Source organism: Octopus sinensis, linkage group LG17 (assembly GCF_006345805.1).
Source record: "Octopus sinensis linkage group LG17, ASM634580v1, whole genome shotgun sequence".
Lineage (NCBI taxonomy): Eukaryota > Metazoa > Mollusca > Cephalopoda > Octopoda > Octopodidae > Octopus > Octopus sinensis.
The window spans coordinates 15,359,244-15,385,554 of NC_043013.1; the positions used below are offsets into that span (position 1 = coordinate 15,359,244).

Sequence of the window (26,311 nt, forward strand, 5' to 3'; positions counted from 1 at the left end):
GCCAAACTTCTTAATCATGCAGCCATACCTGCTGTGTTTGGTTATAGGTCTGCTGTTTTGAGGTTGATTTGCAGCTAGACAGCAAGAACAATGAAACACCACCTAATAACTCTTTTGTTATTAACATGCAACCATTCTTTTTGATAATTTATATTTGAAGTCTTGTGACATACTTTGTATCTTATTTGTGTGTCTCTCTCTTTCCACAGGACAATATACTGAATTCTATGTATCAGCTGTGGATTCTTGGTGCTCTAGACAACACAGGCATGCTTACACCGCTTGGCCGTCAAATGGTAGAATTTCCTTTAGATCCTGCCTTATCAAAAATGCTTATAATTTCAATGGAGATGGAATGTAGTGCTGAAATTCTTGTAAGTACTCAAATTACTTATTTATCTTTTATGCTGCTGCTGCTGTTGTTGATGTTGTTGTTATTAGTATTATTAAGGTGGCAAGCTGGCAGAATCATTAGTGTGCTGGACAAAATACTTTGCGATATTTTGTCCATCTTTATGTTCTGGGTTCAAATTCTGCTGAGGTCAAATTTACATTTCATCCTTTCAGGGTCAATAAAATAAGCACCAGTCAAGTACTTGACTTCTGCCTCCCGTCAAAAACTGTTGGCCCTATGCCAAAATTTGAAACCATTATCATCTGTAATAATAAATGCCAAAACGAATTTCTGTGTGTCAGTATGTCACACTTTGACCCCCTCTCTCACTATTCAATGACACTGCTACTATTCCTCATGTTGGAGCGAGAGTAATAGTAGACATAGAGACAGTGTGGGCAGTAGTAGATTGATAGTTGAGATGGTAATGGGATGATAGTAATAGTATGAGCTGTGATAGGGGTGGAGGCGACAGTGATGATGGTGATGGTGATGGTAGCTGAGGTGGTCAAGCATGACGGTGATAGTAAGGGATATGAAAGACAGTGATGATGGTGGTGGAGGGGAGGAAGGCAGTGAAGTCAAAGTCGTTGATGATGGTGGTGGTGTCAGAAGTCTGAATGGTGTGTGTATGGCAGTTGTGATGTTGGTGGTGTTACTGATGATGGTAATGGTTGAATGCAATCAATAGAAAGAGAGAGATTATACAAAAAATAAAAATTGTCTTAATGTCCTAAGTTCAAATGCTGTCAAGGTTGATTTTGCCTCTCACCCTTTCAGGGTCAAAATTTCAGGTCTTTTACCTATAGCAGAAAGGTTTATTATTATTAAGTTGATGAAAGGCAGCAAGATGGCAGAATCATTAGCACGCCAGGTGAAATACTTAGCGGCATTTTCTCTGTCTTTACATTCTGAGTTCAAATACAGCCAAGGCCGGCTTTGCCTTTTGTCCTTTTGGGGTTGATAAAAATAAGTACCAGTCAAGCACTGGGATCAATGTAATTGACTAGTCCTTCTCCCAAAGTTTCAGGCCTTGTGCCTATAGTAGAAAGGATCGTTATTAAGTTGATGAGCTGACAGATTTGTTAATGTGTCAGACAAAATGCTTAGCAACATTCTTCCAGCTCTTTGCATTCTGAGTTCAAATTTTGCTGAAGTAAATTTTGTCTTTCATCCTTCCAGGGTCAATAAAATAAGTACCAGTTGAGGATTAGGGTCGATGTAATCGACTAACCCCCAACTCTTCCCAAATTTCAGACCTTGTGCCTATATCAGAAAGGATTATTGTTATTATTAAAGTGGTGAACTGGCAAAATCTTTAGCACATAGGATTAAATGCTAAACAACCTTTTTTTTTTTTTTTGGCTCTTTATGTTCTGAGTTCAAACACCACTGTGGTTGACTTTGCTTTCCATCCTTTCATTGTTGATAAAATAAAATATCAGTTGAACTCTGGAGTCGATGGAATTGATTTACCTCCTTCCCCGAAAATTGCAGGCCTTTTACTGAAATTTGAAATCATTATTTGTTGTACTCTAAAATTTTGTCATAGTTGAACTTCTACATTATTTACATTGAAGGTGATTTGGCCGAGTGGTTAGAGTCTTGGATAGAATACCTCGTGGTATTTATTCTGAATCTTTGCACCCCAAGTTCAATTCCCACAGAGATCAACTTTGCTGTCCATCCTTTAACCTTTTAGTATTTAAACTGGCCATTTCTGACTTAAATATTCTCCCTGTTTTATGTTCAAACTGGCCAGGTTTGGCCACTCACACCTACCCAACAATGTCATTCTATAGAAAATTATCACATCATCTGTTGCTCAAAACTATGAGATAATGTATGATTAAGTCAAAACAATGTGAATAAATCAGCGTTACATTTGACAAAATTATCTGAATGCTAAAGGGATAAGGACCCCTCTCCCACCCTGGGTGGGGGAGGGTCCTTATAAGATTTTGTTGCTAAAATGTATGTGCATTAAGTTGGTTATACTTCTATAATACACAAAATATTAAAAAATTTTTTTTTTTTATAATTCCTAAGATTATTTAATTACAAAAATATAATGTGATTTTTTAAACATTGAATGGCTTGGACAATCCATCTGAAGGAAATAGGAATCAAAGAGGTCTATAGGTAAAAAATGGTTGAGAACCATGGCTTTAAGGGTTTGATAAAATAATGTAACAGTCCAGTGGCAGTGGATTGGTAGAACTTTGGGGTCAGATACCTTGTAGCGTTTGTTCAGCCTTTTTGTGTTTTGAGTTCAAATCCTACTACGACCTACTTGGAGTATGAAACTTAATTTGTCATCCAGCTTACTTGATGACATAGTCCTTGGGTGCCTTTAGCAGGGTCCCTTCCATTGCAAGCATTCAGGTTAGATCTCTGATTTAAAGATAACTCCCTCACTCCTGCTTGTCTTGAAGGTCTTGCCTTGCTCCTGTTGATTAGAAGATAAAAATAATGTATGAAAAAATATGAAAATAAACAAAATTTAAAAGGAATTTTTTTATTTTTAGATTTATTATTAATTTTTTTTCTGTGGTAAAATTCTTCCTTAAATGTTCCAATGTAATCTTTTAGCATTCAAAAATGCTGAGTTCTGTTATAAAGATTGTGAATTTTGTTCGAACTGGTTTTTTTACGACCTTTTTCAATAGGTCACCCTGTATTGCATCCAACCACTCTCTGTTTTAAATATTCAGTAAATCACATTTTATTTTATCATTTCATCATGAATGCATCAATTTAATCTAACACCAGTCAATATCATGAAATGAAGAGGAAGGAGACCTTAGACAAGACTCTCTACTCTATATGAATACATTGTTTTTACATTTGACATTGTTAGTATTATGTATGGTGAAAGTTTAAACAGAAACAGTTTTTGTTTTCAGTATCCACCAATGTTCTGACATAAAAGAAAATATTTATAGATATGTAAGTTGGTTATTGTTAGGATTTTCTGGAATTTCTACACTAGTTTGAGGTAGTTTCTCTACATTTTCATATTGTGAGTTTAATTTATCATTATCCGACTGAAACCCTTGATTGTGATTTCCTTGTGGTGCTGCCAGTTTAGCTGGTACCTTCTTGTCATTAGTTTGCTGAAGATCAGATTTCTGTACTGGTTTTGTAATGGTCTGCATATTGCTGTTTAGTCTATGGTAGTTCCGATCTTTACATGTGACATAAATTAATCCAAAAACACAAGGTATCAATGCTAATAACCCTGCCACAATTCCTGTTATAATGTTTGCATCCTTCATGAAAACACTGATACATTTTTTTGAAATGACGTCGTCGTCTCTGTCCAGAGCGTTGACACATATGTGGTACGTGACAAATGCGGAGTCAGTATCAAACGAATATTCATGTTCGTATTTCAGTGTAATGTCCTCTAACTGATTTTCTGACGAGTCTTTGATTGAAACATGGAACTGATTCACTATCAAACTTGTCATCCACTTAATTCTCACCCGGCCTTTCTCAATTTCGGTGCTAACATTCAAATTGGAAGAAGCATCAGAGTTGATATTTGGATTCCAGTTGTTACAAGTTTGGGGCTTGCAATTTAATTCCAAACTATTAATGAGTGCTTTGTCTATCTCTTCGCTGGAATTCCTGCAGGTCTTGATGTGAACTGAAGAACCATACATGTTTATAATTGAATTCAAATGACAGTTACAAAGCAGAGAATTATGCTCAAGGTTTAAATTTTGGATGTCTTTTAGATTTTGGAATTTGCACTGATCAATTTCCTGTAGTGAACAGTTACTCAAGTCGAAGTTTATCAAATGGTACGGCAAACGGAGAGAGTTTATAGATTTTGTTATATTGTTTCCTTGTAGAGAAAAATCTTTCAATGATAAAAGTTGAATGAAAGCATCTGACGAAATCTCAGTCAGTTTATTATGACTGAGGTCAAGTTCATTAAGGTTTAACGGGACTTCACTGAACATGTTTTTTGATAGGGCTTGGATTAAATTTTCAGACAGATCCAAACTGTTGAGCTTAGAAAGGGACAAGGGGCCATAAATTGTTTGAATTTGATTTTTTGATAAATTCAAACTTGAAAGATTTTTTAGATTGCTAAATGTTTCCAGTTTGATCTGTTTTAATTTGTTATTAGACAAGTCCAGTATTTCCAGATTTGGAGAATCCTGGAAAAGGCTGTCAGAAAGTTCCTGTATTTGGTTATTTTGTAGATGTAGATGTAGGCTGTTTGTTACTATTGGCTTGGTTAGATAAATAATTCCATTGGAACTGATATCTAGTGTTTGCCATTTTGGGTAGCTGAGTAAACTGTAAGGAAAATCTAACAACTTGTTGTTGGATACATTTAGTCCTTGAAGATTGGGCATCGACCCGAGGTTGATAAGTATGGAATCATTTTGGTTTTGATTGAAATTTAGTTGCAGCATATTGTTGTTAGTAATTGAAATAGAGGAAATATTATTATATGACAGTTGAAAGAAGGTGACATTGCTGTAGGTACAGTTGAAGCAGTTCAAGTTGATAGAGTCTGGTGAATAATTCAAAGCATACGATGTTAATGTAGCACCAAACAGCCAAGTAACAATCAGTAAATGTTGCAACATTTTTCTGTAGAATGGTATCTGCTGGAAAAAAAAAAAAATCAAATTAGTTGAAAAATAATATACAGTTATATGAATTGAAGAGCAGAATGAAATAAGTGGAGCAAGAGCACACACAAAGATGAAAAGTGTTATCGAAGAGGTCACAGGTGTGTGACGAAAGATTTCCGGACAATGGACATGAATTACAATAAGAACACAATAAGAACAAATATATAGTGCATGAGTTTATTTGGCAAAAAACATATGCAATATATATAAACCAATTTCAATGGATTTCACCCAAATTTGATGTCAATATTACTTAGTTTGGTTTGAAATAAAACTTGATTAGCTTAATAATCGTAACTTAATCCTGGGCAAGGCTGGGTTATACTGCTAGTATATATATATATATTACTTGTTTCACTTATTTGACTGCAACTATGCTGGAGTGCCACCTTTAGTTGAACAAATTGACCCTAGGACTTATTCTTTGCAAGCCTAGTACTTATTCTATCGGTTTCTTTTGCTGAACCGCTAAGTTATGGGGACATAAACAAACCAAGATCGGTTGTCAAGCGATGGTGCGGGGACAAACACAGAAACAAATACACAAATATATACATTATAACTATTGCCAGAAACACTTCTGGCCTTTATTACTTTACCATTCCTTTTGTGTTTTGTAGCTTTAATACAACTCACATGTCCCTTGTACAGTTGATAATCCTTGGTAGCTTCTAAATGCCCCTCATTAGATATATTGAGTAAGGAGGGTCTGAAATTGTCCAAGCATGTACAAGCCCTTAATTAGTCTTCTCTGTATAGCTAACATCACTATCAGTGATTGCGTGGAATATTTGCATTGAGGAACCAAATCTTATAACTGGCACCTGGCCGTTGCCAGTGCTGCTGGACTGACTCCTGTGCAGGTGGCAAGTAAAGAAACACTTGTTTCGACCCTGTGCTTGAGGAGACCTATTGAGTCAAGTACATCAACATCAAAAATCAATGGAAATTGTAGTTGTGATCCCTGTGCCGGTGGCACGTAAAAAGTACCATCTGAATGTGGCCGATGCCAGTGCCGGTGGCACGTAAAATGCGCCAACCAATCGTGGCTGTTGCCAGCCTCGCCTGGCACCTGTGCTGGTGGCACGTAAAAAGCACCCACTACACTCACGGAGTGGTTGGCGTTAGGAAGGGCATCCAACTGTAGAAACACTGCCAGATCAGACTGGAGCCTAGTGCAGCCTCCTGGCTTCTCAGACCCCGGTCGAACCGTCCAACCCATGCTAGCATGGAAAAACAGACGTTAAATGATGAGGATGATGATAAATAAATCAAAGTAAGCAATAAGGATTTAAATCAGTCAACAACACTAAGTCTTTTTACTTTTCTTTCTCTAGTGTTGATCCATTATTACTTTCACTATTCCAATATTTTTTTGTTTGTTTGTTAGAAATTGGTGTTTTATTCAGTGAAGCTTGTGGTTGTGTTTCAATTTTCAGTTAATATAGCCATTAAAAATGAACACTAGCAACAGTGATTTAAAAATCAGTGATCAAGCTGAAATTTAGCGTTTGTTTTTAAACAAGAATTTTGTAAAGGAAAAAGGGAAAACAGCCCACCAAGAAAAATTGGTGAACAGAAGAATTATGTTTTAAGAATGTCAGACAGCATTGGACAAGTGTTATATAAAATCAAGTGTTATCATTAGGTAGACACATGCTTTACATAGATTTATTAATCTAGATATGAATACATAATATATGTTGGTTGGTAACATAAGATCAAGTTGGCAAGAAAAGGATTAAACTACTTTCTTTGAGCCTTTATTTCACCCCAAGACCTCAAACTAGATTTATGTAACATGTGACTAATGCAGACAACTTTTTACATTTTTCATATCACAACAGGTGTTCTACAAAAGCAAATTTATTAAATAACCCACCACTGTCTTCAAATCGCTCTTAACACACATTCTCATTTTTATTAAATGGAAATTTACTACGCTTGAGAAACTTTTGTAACTAATTCCAACTACCCATTTTCTTATTGTATAGTAACGATACTTGATTATTGGCTCCTATGTACACCTTCATCATCATCATCATCATCGTTTAATGTCCGCTTTCCATGCTAGCATGGGTTGGACGATTTTGACTGAGGGCTGGTGAACCAGATAGCTGCACCTGGCTCCAATCTCGATCTGGCAGAGTTTCTACAGCTGGATGCCCTTCCTAACGCCAACCACTCCAAGAGCGTAGTGGGTGCTTTTATGTGCCACTGGCACGGGCCCAGTCAGGTGGTACTGGCAATGACCTCGCTCGAATCTTTTTACACATGCCACCGGCACAGGTGCCAATAAGACAACACTGGTAACGATCACACTTGATTGGTGCCTTTTATGTTAGTACATTTCTGTAATTGGAAGATTTAAATCTAGTTAAGTGTTTCAGATCAGTCTGTATTGTCCTCTTTTTTTTTTTAGTTATGTGCATAATCAGGTCAATTTGTGACTTAGATTAACATTTTAGCATTCAAATTACTTTGTTAAATGTAATGTTTGTTTATTTATGTTGTTTTGAATTAATCATGCATTATCTCATGAATTCAAGATTTTGATGATGTGACTGTTCATTTTTAGAATGGCATTGTAGGTAAGTGTGAGAGGTTCAATCTGGCCAGTTTGAATATAAAACAGGTAGAATATTTGGGTTGGATATATAGCTGGTTTAAATGCTAAAGGGTTAACTTATATCCACACCAGCGGTGAGCTGGCAGAGACATTAGCACGCCGGGCGAAATGCTTAACAGTATTTCGTCTGTCGTTACGTTCTGAGCTCAAATTCCACCGAGGTCGACTTTGCCTTTCATCCTTTCAGGGTCGATAAATTAAGTACCAGTTACGCACTGGGGTCGATGTAATCGACTTAATCCCTTTGTCTGTCCTTGTTTGTCCCTTCTATGTTTAGCCCCTTGTGGGTAGTAAAGGAAAAAAAAATATCCAAACCATGTAGGTATGGCTGTGTGGCTTGCTTCCCAGCCATGTGGTCTCAAGTTCAGTTCCACTGTGTAGCACCTTAGGCAAATATCTTCTACAACAGCCCTCGGATTAACCAAAGCATTCCAAGCGGGTTTGAGAAACCCATCATGTATATGTATATATATGTGTGTGTGTGTTTGTGTGTACCCTTGTCTTGACATCATGTAATAATTGCAAATGCACATCAGTATCATACAAGGGCTTTTCACTTCCAGTCTTTCATGCAAAACATCTCAGGTAATGAGGAAATATTGCCATGCTTGGAAACAGGTGAGGGTTGGTGACAGGAAGGGCGTCCAACCACAAAAAAAGTCTACCTCAGTGAATTCCATCTAATCCATGCAATCATAGAAGAGTGGATGTTAAATGATGATGATGATGATTGTATATATGGCTGTCGGGTTATAAAGTTCACTTTGGAACCATGTGGCTTAAGAGTTAATTCTCAGTATGTTGATACTATCAACTGCTATCTTTTATTGTAGCTGTGAGTTGACCAGTGCCGTGTGAGTGAAATTTATTAGATAGAAACAAGAAGAAGCCTTTCATATATTTATACACACACACACACTTTATAAATATATGTTCATTTAATGTTTGCTTTTCCATATTAGCATGGAATGGGTTAATTACTTGAGGTAGTATTTTATGGCCAGACTAACTCGTTTCAGATTAGAGGCATGCATGTGCGTGTTTGTGTATTTCCTTTGTCTTGACTTGTACGTGCTGACTGTAAACAAAGGTCAGTTAAAATCACTGTCATTTGTTTACAATCCTCCATGAAATTATGTCTCACCAATGAGCCATTTGTTGTTCAAAAGATGAGGAAATATCCACCCTGAATGGAGCACCAGTCTTTTACAACGTTACTCATTTTTTTAGCTCAGTGGAATGGAACAACATGAAATGAAGTGTTTTGTCCAAGAACACAATGCACTACCTGGTATGGGAATTGAAACCATGATTTTTGTGCTCATGAGTGCAATCCCCTAACCACTAGGCCACGCGTCTTCACTCAAATTTGTTTATTGTAATTTTATTTTACCTTCAAGCACAAAGTTTATAAAAGAAATAGTTAACGATAATACAAAACACACTTGTACATTTAAAGAACACTTTAAAACAGGGGGGAAATTATCAAGCGGACAAATGTATGTTATAGTTAATAAAAATATGTGCACGAAACATATGACATGTATATACTATTGTGCACATAAACATATGTGTGTGTATAGATATACAATATGCATACATATATACACACACACACACACATATACATATTTACATACATATATATATGTGTGTGTATATATATACATATATATATATATATATATATATATATATATATATATATATATATATATATATATATATGTTCAGATGAATATGGTACTTAAGTTAAAGGCACCAGAATTTGGTATGGTATTATCCATATAAATCAAATGGGGTGATTATAATCAAAATAAGCAACAAGGATTTGAAATCTCAAAGCTATGAGATAATGCAGGATTAATTTAAAACAATGTAAATAAATAAGCATTACATTTGACAGAATAATGTGAATGCTAAAGGGCTGTATAAGAAACTTTTTTGACAGGAGTTGATCTTAATATGTGTTTCTGGAGACAGCTGTATTTATATAGTTAAGACGTGGTTGTTTTAATAAAAGTCTTTAGACAGGAGGTAATGGTCTTCTTATGTAGTTCTGGATGCGTATGGTTGAAGACAACTGCATAAACTAAGTGCTGAGCTCTAATTGTGAAGGGTACCTATGGAAGGGGTAGATCTAGGAAGATGTAGGATGGAGTTGTGAGAAAAGAACTTTGGACACTGGACCTCACTGAGGAAATGACAAGGGACTGGGAGATGTGGGGATTTGCTGTACTTGAAAAGGTGTGTCAAGTAAAATTGGTGTCTTCCATATGTACAGGCTTGTCCTTTCAGATGCTGATGTCACATAAAAAGCACCTGTGCTAGTGCTGCGTAAATGCACCCATGCCAGTGCTACTTAAATGCACCTGTGCCAGTGCTGTGCAAATGCACTCGTGCCACTGGCACATAAAGGGTACCCCACATACTATTAAGTGGCTGGCATTAAGAATGGCATCCATGCCACAACAGACAGTTGGAGTTTGGACAGTTCCCAGCTGGCCAGCTTCATCTGAAACTGTCCAACCTTTGCCAGCATGGAAAGCTGACATTAAATAAGGATGATGGTATATGTATATATAAGGCGGCGAGCTGGCAGAATCATTAGCACTCTGGGCGAAATGCTCAGCGGTATTTCGTCTGCCACTACGTTCTGAGGTCAAATTCCGCCGAGGTCGACTTTGCCTTTCATCCTTTCGGGGTCGCAGTTACGCACTGGGGTCGATATACTCGACTTAATCCGTCTGTCTGTCCTTGTTTGTCCTCCCTGTGTTTAGCCCCTTGTGGGTAGTAAAGAAATAGAAATAGGTATATGTATATATAGGCACAGGCATGGCTGTGTGGTAAGAAGCTTGCTTCCCACCCACTGGGTTCTGGGTTAGGTCCCATTGTGTGGTGCCTTACACAAGTGTCTTCTACAGTAGCTTTGGGCTGACCAAAGCCTTGTGAGTGGATTTGGTAGATGGAAACTGAAAGAAGCTTGTTGTATATATATATATATATATATATATATATATATATATATATGTGTATATATTTATGTGTGAGTGTCTTTCTGTCTGTGTTACCCCAGCATTGTTTGATAACTGATGTTGGTGTGTTTATGTTCCCTTCAATCTAGCAGTTCAGATAAAGACACTGATAGAATAAGTACCAGGCTTACAATGAATAAGTCCTGGGGTTGATTTATTCAGCATAAATTCTTTAAGGTGGTGCTCTAGCATGGTCGCAGTCAAATGACTGAAACAAGTAAAAGAATAGAAGATATATATATATATATATATATATATATATATATATATATATATATATATATATATATATATTGATCAAAATAAAAACATGATGCGAAGGATTCAGCGGTACATATGTTTCGGGCCTTTATTAGACAGATTTATAACAATGCATAATGTATGTCTGTGGCCTTCTTCAGCCGCGCACAACAGCTTCCACAAGGACATGTCCTTGTGGAAGCTGTTGTGCGCGGCTGAAGAAGGCCACAGACATACATTATGCATTGTTATAAATCTGTCTAATAAAGGCCCGAAACATATGTACCGCTGAATCCTTCGCATCATGTTTTTATTTTGATCAATTTACTCCACCACCTACACCACCAAACGGTATACACAGGTGCTTATAATTATCAAGTACTCACCCCGAATTTCTATATATATATATATATATATATATATATATATATATATATATACATATACACACATATATACAATGGGTTTCTTTCAGTTTCTGTCAATGAAATCCACTTACAAGGTTCTGGTTGGCCTGAGGCTATAGTAGAAACAATTGCCCAATGTACTATACAGTGGGAGTGAACCCGGAATCATGTGGTTGGGAAGCAAGCCTCTTACCATACAGTTAATATACCTGTGCGTTTTGTGTGTGTGTATATATATATATATATATATATATATATATATATATATATATATATGTGTGTGTGTGTGTATATATATATATATGTATATATATATATATATATATATATATATGCATGTATTTGTGTGTGTGTGTGTATATATATATATATATATATATATATATATATACACATATGCATGCATATATAGACCACACATACACATATATATGTATACATACATACACCCCACCCATAAATATATGTAAATTTGATTCGGTCTTTGAAAAGAAAGAGATTAACTCAGTTTAAGAACTATGCTGGGATGTTTATTGGGAAAATAAACATTGGTTCTCAAAAGTAGGTGAATAGAAAATTGTTAAAGAAACCTCACCACTACTACAATGAATTTAAAGTACACATTCCTATTATGTAATATACCCGACATCAGATAGTTGTAATAACAAGGATGATGGTAACATAATAATAATAATAATAATAATGATAATGATAATAATAATAATGATAATAATAATAATAATAATACTGTGTAAAAGGAGAACAAGAACAATCACAACAACAACAACAACAACAATAGGCTGTGTTCCTGACAGGATTACCTCACAAATGTCAATACTGAAATGACAAAACACTCTAAAGATATTCTCATATTTTACTTTCATGAGTTCTCGGTTAAAGAGTGAAAATATTTAAATAAATAAAAAGTAAAAAAAAAAAAAATAGATAGAAATGAAATAAAAGATATTTTCTGTGTGGATAAAGCAACAATAGAGTGTGGTGGAGAATATTATTATTATTATTATTTTTTTTTTCTTTTTATCGTTTTATTCTGTGTAAACTCCCACACTTTATATCTGTCTTGTTGTCTGTCCCCACTCATCTTTCACCCTGGTGGCAAATAAAAATAATCATCATCATCATCATCATCATTATTATTAGCATTCTGGGAAAAATTCTTAGCAGCATTTTGTCCAGTTTTACATTCTGAATTTAAATTCTGCCAAGACCAACTTTGCTCTTCGTCCTTTCGGTGGGTCAGTGAAATAAGTACCAGTTGCATGCTGGGATTGATGTAATTGATTATGCCTCTCCGTCCAAAATTTCAGGCCCTGTTTCCTATTGTAGAAAAGATTAGGCGGCAAGCTGGCAGAAACGTTAGCACACCGGGCGAAATGCGTAGTCGTATTTTGTCTGCCATTACGTTCTGAGTTCAAATTCCGCCGAGGTTGACTTTGTCTTTCATTCTTTCAGGGTCGATAAATTAAGTACCAGTTATGCACTGGTGTCAATATAATCGACTTAATCCGTTTGTCTGTCCTTGTTTGTCCTCTCTGTGTTTAGCCCCTTGTGGGTAGTAAAGAAATAGGTATTTCTCCCATCGCTATGTTCTGAGTTCAAATTCCGCCGAGGTTGACTTTGCCTTTCACTCTTTCGGGGTCGATAAAATAAGTACCAATTGTGTACTTAGGTCGATGTAATTGACTGTCCCCACTCTCCCAAATTTCAGGCCTTGTACCTATAGTAGAAAGTATTATTATTATTATTATTATTATTTGGTGGTGAGTTGGCATTAGTGCATTGGACAAAATGCTTGGCTGCATTTCTTCAGATTCTTTACATTCTGGGTTCAAATTCTGCTGAGGTCAACTTGACTTTCATCCTTTTGGTGGGGTTGATAAAATAAGTGGCATTGAGCACTGGGGTCGATATAATTTGTTGCTAAGTTTGTGCCAGAATTTAAAATTTATTTTTGCTATTAGATAGCGAGTTGGCAAGAATCATGAATGCATCAGCCAACATTTTCTGTGGCACTTCTTTTGGCTCTATGTTCTGAGTTCAAATCTCACTGGCATCAGGTTCGGCTTTCATCCTTTTGGGAGTGGTAAAATAAAATACTAGTCAAATACTGGGATTGATGTAGTTGATTTTTCCCTCCCCTCGAAATTAGAGTTACATCACAACCATATGTGTATGACATGGTGATCTCATATCAAGATAAACTATGCATGACCTTGCAAGTGGGATCCAGTTAGAATTTTCTTCAGGTCAAGTAGCTCATCCCACTCAAAAGGTCTACGAACAAAACACCCATGTTTCCTGAGGTGAATTATTCTGCCGAGGTCAGTTTTGCCTTTCATCTTTTTGAAGTTGATAAAATAAGTACCAGTTGAGCATGAGTCAATCTAATCGACTTATCCTCTCCCCTCAACATTGCTGGCCTTGTGACAAAATTTGAAACTGTTATCATCATCATCATCATCATTATTATTATTATTATTAGGCATGCCCTTGTAGATTGAAGTACAACAGTTGGGTGAGGGCCCATGCCTTTGGTGGTCAGGGTGATCCTGGTTCTGTAGGTTTCATCGATTGGTCTTTGTTGGAGGTTCTCCTGTATCTGGAGAATTGCATCATTCATGTATTCACATATTTTGTATATTATGTTTACTTTTTATTTCATCTCTGCACCCCCTCTTCCCCCCCTATCTTTTATGTAACCCTCCACACAAATTATAAACTGTCCCTGTAATGATCCTCTCTCCTGATGCTACTATGACAAACAAAAGAAACTGTTATTATTATTATTCATTTGCATTGTTTATTTGCTTAAGTTACTATCAGGTTTATTACAAAAGTTATGATGTGTAGTTGTGACTTGAATGTCACAGAATTATGTATGCATGAAACCTGAAGGCAAAACATCACAGATATAACCTTGTAACAGGGTCAGTACAATAATGTAAAAATAAATAGTCAGTACATCTGTTCATCGTGTTAATACACTGTTTCACAGGATGTGGTTATGTCTCTTTAATTTCTGAGTTGGAAGGCGGCGAGCTGGCAGAAACGTTAGCATGCCGGGCAAAATGCTGCGTAGCCGTATTTCGTCTGCCATTACATTCTGAGTTCAAATTCTGCCAAGGTCGACTTTGACTTCATCCTTTCAGGGTCAATAAATTAAGTACCAGTTACGCACTGGGGTCGATGTAATCGACTTAATCCCTTTGTCTGTCCTTGTTTGTCCCCTCTGTGTTTAGCCCCTTGTGGGTAGTAAAGAAATAGGTATTTCGTCTGCCGCTACGTTCTGAGTTCAAATTCCGCCGAGGTCGATTTTGCCTTTCATCCTTTCGGGGTCGATAAATTAAGTACCAGTTACGCACTGGGGTCGATGTAATCGACTTAATCCCTTTGTCTGTCCTTGTTTGTCCCCTCTGTGTTTAGCCCCTTGTGGGTAGTAAAGAAATATATTTTCTGAGTTCAAATTCACCACAATGACTAACTTTGCCACGGCCACGATTGGTTGGTGCTTTTTACACGCCACCGGCACAAGGGTCAGAGGAGACTGGCAAATGGCCACGATCGGTTGGTGCTTTTACGTGTCTCCGACACGGATGCCAGTCAGGCAGCGCTGGCATCTGCCACGTTCAGACGGTGCGACATTATTCCACAGTGAGTAATCTCAAGCAATCTGTTCCCATGTTAGCATGTATAACTCCAGACTGATCACTGCTTTGTCAGTTAATTTGGTTGATGGAAACATTGTGGAAGCCTGTCATTGTGTGTGTGTGTGTGTGTGTGTGTTTGAGTTTGTCTTCCAATACTGCTTGATAGCTCATGTTACTTTGTTTGTATCCCTGTAAATTAGGGATTTGGCAAAAGAGACTGACTGAATAAGGACCAGACTTAAGAAAAAGAAAAGGAACCAGGGATGATTTATTCCACTAAACTCTTTGAGGCAGTGTCCAGAAGGACTGCAGTCCAATGACTGAAGCAAGTGAAAGTTAAATGACAAAAGATTTATTTTGTTTTTATATTGGCCTTCGGAAGGGCATTCAGCTGTAGAAACTCTGCCAGATCAGATTGGAGTCTGGTTCGCCAGCCCTCAGTCAAATCGTCCAACCCATGCTAGCATGGAAAGCGGACGTTAAATGATGATGATGATGATTAACAAATCCACCATAATTTACACATTTTCCTATGTATTAAAATTTATGGATGTTTTTTTGCGTGTTTGTTTCTGAGAAATTTATCAGTTATTTGACACTATGAACAATTAGTAATTTTGCCCTCGGTACATTAGTAACATTGTCGCTGATAAGCTATTTATCAGTATGTAACAGTAGACCAGTAAACGTGTTGAATCTAGTAAGAGTCAACACATATTTTTCACTGTTATCTCTCTTTCACTCTCACTCTCTCTCTTTTTTGTTTTTCTCTGTTTCCAAAATTCAATTTATAATCATCTGAAACATTCTCAATAAATTACCTGAGCACAAAGGTTTTTTTTTAATTTTTCATTAAAAAAAAAGTTCAGAACTGCTATGAGTTCAGTACTCATGTTCTGTTACAGGTTGTTAACTTATCATGGAGAGAGAGAGGATATATATATATATATATATATATATATATGACAGACTTCTTTCAGTTTCTATCTATCAAATCCACTCACAAGGCTTTGGTCAGCCCAAGGTCATAGTAGAAGACACTTGCCAAGGGGTCACACAGTGGGACTGAACCTGGAACCATGTGGTTGGGAGGCAAGCTTCTTACCTCACGCACGCGCTCACACACACACACACACACACAGAGTTACACCTGGTTGGCTTCCGCATGGTTTCTGTCTATCAAATTCACTCAGAAGGCATTGGCCAGTCGGGAACTATAGTAGAAGACACTTGCTCATGGTGGCATGCAGTGGGACTAAACCTGAAACCACATGGTTGCAACACTAACTCCTTAACCATGCAGCCATGTGTGCACCTATAGAGATATAGTAAAAAGCACCTGTGCTGGTGCCATGTAAAAAGAACCCGTGTCATTGCCTCGTAAAAGACATCAGTGTTGGTGCCACATAGAAAGCACCTATGTTGGTGCCATGTAAAAAAACAACACATAAAAGACATCTGTGTTGGTGCCATGTCAAAGGCATCTATGTAGGTGTCATGTAAAAGTCATCTGTGTTGGTGCCACATAAAAGACATCTGTGTTGGTGTCACATAGAAAGCACCTATGTTGGTGCCATGTAAAAAACAACTGTGTGCTTATGTTGTTTCTTAAACCTTTGACTCTTTAGTTTGCCATCTCTATTGAAATGAAAAATTCCTTTCGCTGAGGTTTGTAACAAATTGTATTACTGCACACACACACACACACACACACAGAAAAGAGATGGATGTTAAATGATATATATCATTCACCATGCTGGATTGCTGATATCTACAAGTTTTTTTCATTCTCTCTGTTTTCATCGTCATCATTTAACGTCCGCTTTCCATGCTAGCATGGGTTGGACGGTTCGACCGCGGTCTGAGAAGCCAGGAGGCTGCACCAGTCTGATCTGGCAGTGTTTCTACAGCTGGATGCCCTTTGTAACGCCAACCACTCCATAAGTGTAGTGGGTGCTTTTTACGTGCTACCTACATTTAATTTTCTCTGATTCCTTTCTGTTGAAGAACATAGGCTCAAACCATAAAAGACTTTTCCATTTTCTTGAGCGTCAAACTAATACACTTGCTTGTTGTTCATACACCTGTCTTTGTCTTTTGTTTTTCTATAAATTTCAACTTTCTTTCCTTCTCCGAGCGTCTGCTAATACTTTACATGTGCCATGTCCTCGCGTTGTTGTTTTATTGTGTTTGTTCTTCATTATATATATATATATATATATATATATATATATATTGAAGAATAATCTCAGGAAGCTGAACCTTTCAGGCAAGCTCGAGATACCTGGTACCTGGCTGTATTCAAGAAGACCCGTACCCTATACCCTGCAGCAGAAGTGTTGAGACTTATCCTCTGGTGGTGTAAAGCACTCATGGCGGTGCCATGTAAAAGCGCCTGTGTAGTGCCACTTAGAAGTGCCTGTGCAGCGGCATGTAAAAGCTCCTGTGTGGCAACACGTAAAAGTGTGACTCTTATGTGTGGCAACACGTAAAAGCATCCAGCACACTCTGTAATGTGGTTGACATTAGGAAGGGCACCCACCATGCCAAATCAGACTGGAGTCTGGTGTATCCCCCTATCCCTAGGTGTATCCCATAGTTGAGTGTCTGAGTAGTACCTTATGTAACTCAGGTACTCAACTGTGAGTTCACTGCATCTTATAGCAGATACAGCTTTAAGCTTATGAAGTTCATATGATAATAGTTTATTTCTTTGTCATCTCATTTTCTCTTATATACAGGTTGCAGTGAATAAACTGTCTAAATTATGCAAAAATGAAACTAACACTGACATCTCATTTTAACAATATATTTACATAATATATATTACATAAAAAATCTTGAAATATTAAAGAAACATTTTTTCAATAAAATCACCATTGGCTTCAACCAAGGTCTCCAGACAATTTTGGAAACTCTTCTGGATGGTCTCCTTGTTTAAGTTGGTGAATGCTACCATAATCCTTGCCTTCAATTCATCTTTGGTGTTACAAGGAGTTTTGTTGGTCTCTCACTGAACTGCATCCTACACTTAATAATCAAGGGGGTTGGAGTCTGGGGAGTTGGGTGGCCAGATGTTAGGGGTGATGTGGTTGCAGAAATTGTCTGACAGCCATGACTAGGTTCTCCTGCTTGTGTCGCATGGTGCAGAGTCCAGTTGCCAGACATAGGGTCTTCCGGTAGCCACCCTCTTGACCCAGAGCAGCACTATCTCCTCCAGGCACTTGATGTGGGCCTCCATGTTGAGTCTGAGGCTGTGTGGGAAGATGAATAGAGGCATAACATCATCACTAGTGGTCACTCCAAACACTATGATGTTGACTGGATGTTTGATTTTTATCACTCTCGGTACATGTCCTCAGATTGACACCCAGACACTCTGAAATGTTCTTATTGGAGCTTCTGGCACAACTGCCCAGCAGTACAGTATGTTGTTCTAAATGGCTGAGTGAATTGCATTATGGTACTGTTTTTTTCACAGATGGTGCCCAACTGACCCTACTATACTGTGTAGTCAGCAAAATCAAAAACAATGTGGAAGCATGAAATTAAAGATGTGTAATGGCAGCAATTTACTCATTGCACCCTATATATATATGTACATGCACACACACATGTATGCGTATATACATGCATATATTTATGTCTATTTATGTATCTATATGTATATATACATGCATATGTATGTATATATGCAAATATCAAACTAAAGTTATAGAACAAACAAATGCAAGGTCATCCAATAACATTTCATAACTCGAACATTTAATCATAGAATATACATTTAGACATCACGGAAGATGGAATATAATTCATCTGTACAAGCATATAAGAAAGTGCGAGAAAAAATGTTTGAATATATGCGATTACAGTTCATCACGGTAAAAAGTTAATACTTTAGCGATTAAGAAAAATATATTTAAAAAAAAACAAAAACCATTACAACACCTAGAAGGTAAGATGTAAAAATATAGTATAAAGTAATATATAAATATATAGGTATATAAAAATATATAAATAGAGGAATCAAATAAAAATATATAATATATAATGTAAAATAAAATAAAGGTTCATCGTTTAGAAAGTCTTATAAAATTACTTATCGAATAAGAGAGGCCTTATAGTTAAAAAAGAGGAAACCATATTTACTAAATTCCCTATGGCCATTTCGGTGGGGTATATTATTGTGTTTAAATGCAAATATATATATATCTGTGTTTGTATGTGTATCATCATCATCATCATCATCATTTTAGCGTCCGTTTTCCATGCTAGCATGGGTTGGACGGTTTAACTGGGGTCTGTGAAGCCGGAAGGCTTCATCAGGCCCAGTCAGATTTGGCAGTGTTTCTATGGCTGGATGCTCTTCCTAACGCCAACCACTCCTGAGTGTAGTGGGTGCTTTTTACGTGCCACCTGCACAGGTGCCACACAGAGCTGGCAAACGGCCACGAACGGATGGTGTTTTTACGTGCCACCGGCACGGGGGCCAGGCGAGGCTGGCAATGAACACGAACGGATGGTGCTTTTACGTGCTACCAGCATGGGGGCCAGGTGAGGCTGGCAACGGACAAACGATCGGATGGTTCGCTTAACCACAGCTGCAATTTCCACTGATGTTGATTTGTATATATATATATATATATCTGTGTGTGTGTGTGTGTGTGTATATATATATATATATATATATATATATATATATATATATACATAAATATATATATATATAAATACAAAATAAGAAAATAGAGGAATAGATTTCTTTCAATCATCACTCATAACCTCTATCTCACTTTGTACTTTTATATATATATATATATATACATACGTATAGGAGTTGTTTGCAAGTAAGTTGGACACAGAGATACAAAAGAAATATACAATGTATTAATGCTCATACACACATTTGCCTATCCCATAAATGTGTACATACGTTCACACATACACCCACCCACAAACTCATATGAACATGTAAGCATGTCTCAAAAACACTTATACACACGCACACCTGTATTTAGACATATTTGCACACGTATGCCCATATAAATATATCGGTTATAGATTTTGGCACAGGGCCAGCAATTTTAGGGAGAGGTTAAGTCGGTTACATCGACATCAGTATTCAACTGGTAATTATTTTATTGACCCTTAACCCTTTCGTTACCAACCCAGCTGAAACTGCCTCTGGCTCTCTCGTACAAACGTCTTGTTTTCTTAAGTTTTGAATTAAAATCTTCCACCAAACCTTTGTCACAATTTGTTTCTGACACTAGCTGAATGGTAGCTAAGTTATTTTTCAAAATTCTTTGTCATATTTAAAATAATTGAAAGAAACACAGAGCATCTGAAAATAAATACGGTAATGAAAGGGTTAAAAGGATGAAAGGCAAAGTCAACTTCACCGGGATTTGAACTCAGAAGACAAGCACAATGCTGCTAAGCATTTCTTTCAGCATGCTAACTAATTCTGCCGGCTTGATGCTTTGCCTGTGCAAATATATTAACAGATGAAAAAAAAAAAAAAAAAAACACACACACACACAGACACACACACACACACACACACACACACACACACACACTTTTACTCACTCACTCACTCTTACTCACTCACTCAGAGAAAATCTAACGAACGTAGGCAATTAGCAATTACTTTTGTGAGACTCAGATTTTGCTCAATCATGAGTCCTGAGACTCATAAAGTCTCAGGACTCAGATTGGTTTCCATGGCATATAAGTGACTGAGAAACCCCTGCTACTGAATGGGGATGCCATTCTGTTGCGGGATGAATTGTTGGAACCCATTCACACCTAGGTGGTCTGGAGTAACGTGAGATGATGTGTTTAGCTCAAGAGCACAACATACCACTTGGTTCAGGAATTGAAACTGTGATTGTACAATTGTGAGCGTAACACCTTAACCACTGGTTGTGTACTTTCATACCTTTGACTAACAGGTAACTGAAACTAACAAAAGTTGCCAGATAATGAATGAAAGCTAAATTAAGAATATTTCCCATTGGTGAGAGCCTATTTAAGGTAGGTGCATTGTAGTATTGTATGACATCAAAAACGTGGGAATATTGAGGAATAAGAGGCCTTCTTAGGAGAAATCACTATTACTTGTTCTCTAAGAGTGAGAAAAGTCGAGAGAAGAATTTATAAAAGAAATTGAGAGCTTAAAGGACTGCAATTTGAATGACTTGTTAATGTCAACAACACAAGAATTATATATATATATAAGGTGCCAAATAGTGGGACTGAACCCAGACCCATGTGGTTGGGAAGCAAGCTTCTTACCACACAGCCACGCTATGTATACATAGACACATTAACATATGTCCATAGGTACATCTTTGTGGATTGATACACTTTAACACATTTCTGTACATAGGTACTTCCACATCTGTATATGTGTATAAGAATAGGCACCTACATATATACAATTGGGTGTGGATACGTAGCCATGTAAGTACACATGGATAAATTGGACACACAGACACAAGAATGTTACGTATCACATCATCATCATCATCATCGTTTAACGTCCGTTCTCCATGCTAGCATGGGTTGGACGGTTAGACCAGGGATCTGGGAAGCCAGAAGGCTGCTCCAGGCTCCGGTCTGATCTGGCAGTGTTTCTACAGCTAGATCAGATTACACAATATAATTATAATGAAACAACTAAATGACACCAGTCAACTTCACAACAAGAATTCCTTGTACATAGTGTAGTCTCTGATTATATTGTCCCTTTATGCATATTGGTTGCATCTGCAGTCCATAATTTCATGTATATGCAGTTCACAATGGTGTGTAGAGTAGATGGGTGTTTTTTGAATGAACGGCTTATCAAACAACTGATAGCCTGTAGAGAGCACCAATGCGAAAGTTAGGATATCCTGTGTAGTTATTTGTAAGTTTGTTGTGTTTTCATCTCTCAGATAAAGATATGTATGGACAGGCACAAGTTGGTATTTATCTCTCTTTAAGGAGTATACAAGGGCCAAGCGGTATCACAGTGATGTGGGTAACTTGTGTGGTGGGATGTTTATAAGGATGGGGAGGTTCCAGTTATTTATCTATACAATTAGGTAAACTGATTATGTAATTATGTAATTAAGCTAATTCAGGTCTACTGTATGAAAGTGTGAAAGTGCATTTATTAACATACAAGTACCTTGTTAGTCTATATACGGGTTTGGTGTTAGGAAGGGCATTCAGCCATAGAAATCTTGCCAAAGCAGTCGGGTCGCCATCCAACCCATACCAGCATGGAAAGGGGAAGTTAAATAATGATGATGATGATGATTATCTTTTCCCTCACTGCATATGCTTCACCAAGGATCTGTCTGAACATATGTCCAACAAAGAAATCTTTCAGTTTCCACGCTTTCCTTTTCTGAATTGTCTTATGCCATTGCTCTCCATCTCCTTCTTAAGTCACTAGTCTATGTTGCCTCCTACATTCCTCATTTGGTAGAGATATAGCATTTTCAACCTACTATCTATCCTGTTTTCTGGTGAGCATAAAGTGTTTTGTGTTATCTGTGTGTGTGTGTGTGTGTATGTGTCTATATACATACACACATATATAAGTGCAGGAGTGGCTGTGTGGTAAGGGTTAGCTCGCTTACCAACCACATGGTTTCAGGTTCAGTCCTACTGCGAGGCACCTTGGGCAAGTGTCTTCTGCTATAGCCTCGGGTTGACCAAAGCCTTGTGAGTGGATTTGGTAGATGGAAACTGAAAGAAGCTCATTGTATATATATATGAGTGTGTGTGTTTGTGTTTGTCTCCCCACCATCGCTTGACAACTGATGCTGGTGTGTTTACATCCTTGTAACTTAGTGGTTCAGCAAAAGAGAACGATAGTATAAGTACTAAGCTTACAAAGAATAGGTCCTGGAGTTTATTTGTTCATCTAAAGGCAGTGCTTCAGCATGGCCACAATCAAGTGAGTGAAACAAGTAAAAGAATAAAAGAATATATGTATATATGCTTGTGTATCTGTATTTGAAACATAGATGCTCATGTACATACTTTATCTTATATGGACCTTACCTACAAATCTATTATTTATTCGATTATGGTAATATGGAACACACATATATTTCACTCCAAATGATCTTATGGAATTCTTACTCAATATCTTAATTCGCATGCTTGGCTATTCTAAGAAACAGCTGTAAGAGATTCTGTTTATATTCCCAATCTAAGTTACATGTTTTTTTGAGTGATGCCGAATGTTTTGCTTTTCCATTTTTTATTTTAATTTATTTATGTATATATGTATGTTTATGTGTATGCATGTATATTTATATATGTATACATATGTGTGTGTGTGTGTGTGTGTATATATATATATATATATGAATACATACATACACCCACATATTAGATATATATATATATACATACATATATGAGAGAGAGAGATGTCTATGTTTATATATATATATTATAATAATATTAGGGAATAAATCCAAACTTACAGGGAAAAATGAGATTTAGGATTAAATCCAATTTTATAGTATAAATATATTATATTATATTATATTAAATTAGAGATAAAACCACTATTAGTCAAATCAAACAGTGAAAAACATAAGCCAATACATAAAATTCATTTAAAATATAAAAGTTAAAAATAAAAAATTATTCAAATAATTTAAACTTATAAATTTTATATATATATATACAAATATATATATATATATATATGTATGTATGTATATTTTTATATTTATATATTATTTTATTAATTAATTAATTAATTTTTTTATTTTTTATATTTTTATTATTATTATTTTTATTTAAAAAAAAATTTTTTTATTATTATATCAAAAGTATTAAAAGTTTATAGATAGATAGATAGAGATGTCTATAAATAAATGTAATTTTCTTTAGTGACATGTCTTGTATATATATAAGTATATATGCATATATATGTGTGTATAGTATATATGTATGCATATGTGTATGTATGTATATGTACAAACGTATATATATTTAGTCAACAGATGAGATCCAGAAATACTCAATATAGCAAACACTTAGCATTCAGATGATTTGAACTTACACTCTAAAATCTTTACTGAGGACTAGGTCTGTGGAACGAAAGAGTGGTACATATATAGAAACATGTAAACAGAGAGAAAATAAAAACTGAAAATATTCCGATGATGAGTATTCATGTATAAATATGTAGATATTTATTTATTAACAGAGTAAACTTACACAGGGTACAAAGACACAGAGATACCTATCCCTCCACCCTGAAGACATAGGCTGAATCTAACTAATGTTTATATGATTCCACTATTGGTTGTATATCCATCACATTTTGTGAACTACATCTGCCAACATTATAAAATAATTTAATAAATCCAGAAACAGTTGTTGGACCTGTAATGCTATACTTTCTCCTCTTAATTTTCTGTGTCTTTGTACTCTGTACAAGCTTGCTCTGTTAATATATAAATATCTTAAGAGCGGCAAGCTGGCAGAATCATTAGCATGTCGGGTGAAATGCATAGTGGTATTTTGTCTGGCTATGTTCTGAGTTCAAATTCCACTGAGGTCATCTTTGCCTTTCATTCTTTTGCGGTCGATTAAATAAGTACCAGTTACACACTGGGGTTGATGTAATCAACTTAATCCGTTTGTCTGTCCTTGTTTGTCCCCTCTGTGTTTAGCCTCTTGTGAGTAGTAAAGAAATAGGTATTTTGTCGTTATGCTCTGAGTTCAAATTCCACTGAGGTCAACTTTGCCTCTCATCCTTTTGCGGTCGATTAAATAAGTACCAGTTACACACTGGGGTCTATGTAATCGACTTAATCCCTTTGTCTGTCGTTGTTTGCCCCCTCTATGTTTAGCCCCACCCCATGGGCAGTAAAGAAATAAATATATAAATATCATTATATTTATACATGAGTGTTCATCATCTGAATATTTTCAGCTTTTATTTCCTCTCTATTTACATATTTATATGTATGTATGTTTGTATACATACATGTTTGTATGTATGTATATTTTGTATAGCTAGTCCAAGCAGTTTCAGTTGTTTATTTGCATCATTATCTCTCTCTCTCTCTCTTTTCTCTCTCTCTATGTATGTATGTATGTATACATACACACTCATACATATATACCTTTTATTATTTGTAACATATTTATGCTCCCCCTTCACGTACTTGGGTACACTCGTCCATGCATGCATACTTACCCACCTCTACACACACATGTGCTTGCTAGATAAGATAACTGAAATATTTGAAGTGAAACAATATGATTGGAATACACACACACACACACACACACACACATATATGACTCTTATGTGCGTGTGCCTTTGCATATACATGTTTATACCCACGTGGATGTTGGGGTGATTCTCAGTAGCAAAAAGATAACCAGTATTTATGAACACTATGTAAGATTTACAGATATAAGATTAATGGTGTGATAATTTAAGAGATCATGTCTCTTACCTGGTATCAATCAGTGTTAAGTCCTTCTGGTTTACTGATTTTACTTTCTTCACCTTTTCTTCAAGGTTTTAGTACCCATCCTTTTTTTTTTTTTGATTTGTTTATAGATGGTGGTGGGGGAATGAAACTAGACTTTGAAACAATTCTTATATGCCTTTGGGCTTATATGTATATAATATATATATATACACCGGCTCAGTAATGAATTCAGTAAATTTTTGTAAAGGTTGATAAATTCTTATAAAGATTTTATCCTATTTTAAAATTATATATATATGTGTGTGTGTGTGTGTTATTTATATATATATGTGTGTGTGTGTGTATGTATGTATACTGTAGTTAGTTGTGTGTAAGTTGTATTATTTTATACTTGATTTAACATTAACCTATGGATGCTACTTATTCTCAAGAAAATACAGTATATATATATATATATATATATATATATATATATATATATTCGTGTGTGTGTGTGTGTAACTTAAGTATAAAAATTTGAGTTTTTCCTTTTTCTTTTTTTTTGTTTTTGCTTTTGTTTGTTTGTTTCTGTTTATGCAAATTTTGTCTTGGATTAAATTAAACTTACAAATCAAATCCAAAGCTACTCCAGAACTGTGTGTCTTCTTTAGTTGTTCTTGAATATGTGTTCTTTCAGAAATGTTCCCTCAGAATTCTGTACCTCTGTAATAAGAGGGTGTTTGTGTGTAGGTGTGTGTGTGTGTGTGTGTGTGAGTGTGCACACCACACTATATGTGTGGTGTGGTTACTTTGGTGTTGTGTGCAAAAC

General features: G+C 36.2%; 2 protein-coding genes across 4 annotated transcripts in view; one reads left to right on the forward strand and one right to left on the reverse strand.

Moving 5' to 3' along the window:
- Positions 1 to 26,311, forward strand: part of LOC115220775 (pre-mRNA-splicing factor ATP-dependent RNA helicase PRP16) — a 109,920-nt gene that overhangs the window by 31,788 nt on the left and 51,821 nt on the right. Inside the window, exon 19 of the mRNA XM_029790921.2 lies at positions 210 to 374. Within this exon, the coding sequence (XP_029646781.1) occupies positions 210 to 374 (165 nt within the window). The remainder of the gene's footprint in view (positions 1 to 209; positions 375 to 26,311) is intronic.
- On the reverse strand, positions 2,897 to 26,311 carry LOC115220776 (toll-like receptor 6). Of its 3 annotated transcripts, none has more exons than XM_036510370.1 (2): positions 26,111 to 26,311; positions 2,897 to 5,022 (listed from the first exon to the last, which is right to left on the reverse strand). In XM_036510370.1, the coding sequence occupies exon 2, from the start codon at positions 5,002 to 5,004 to the stop codon at positions 3,334 to 3,336; it is 1,671 nt and encodes a 556-aa protein (XP_036366263.1). In that variant the 5' UTR covers positions 5,005 to 5,022; positions 26,111 to 26,311; the 3' UTR covers positions 2,897 to 3,333. The 3 variants fall into 3 exon arrangements, with proteins under 3 accessions (XP_036366263.1, XP_029646784.1, XP_029646782.1); XM_029790924.2 differs by having other exon boundaries at positions 2,897 to 5,025; XM_029790922.2 differs by lacking the exon at positions 26,111 to 26,311 and adding an exon at positions 25,525 to 25,790 and having other exon boundaries at positions 2,897 to 5,025.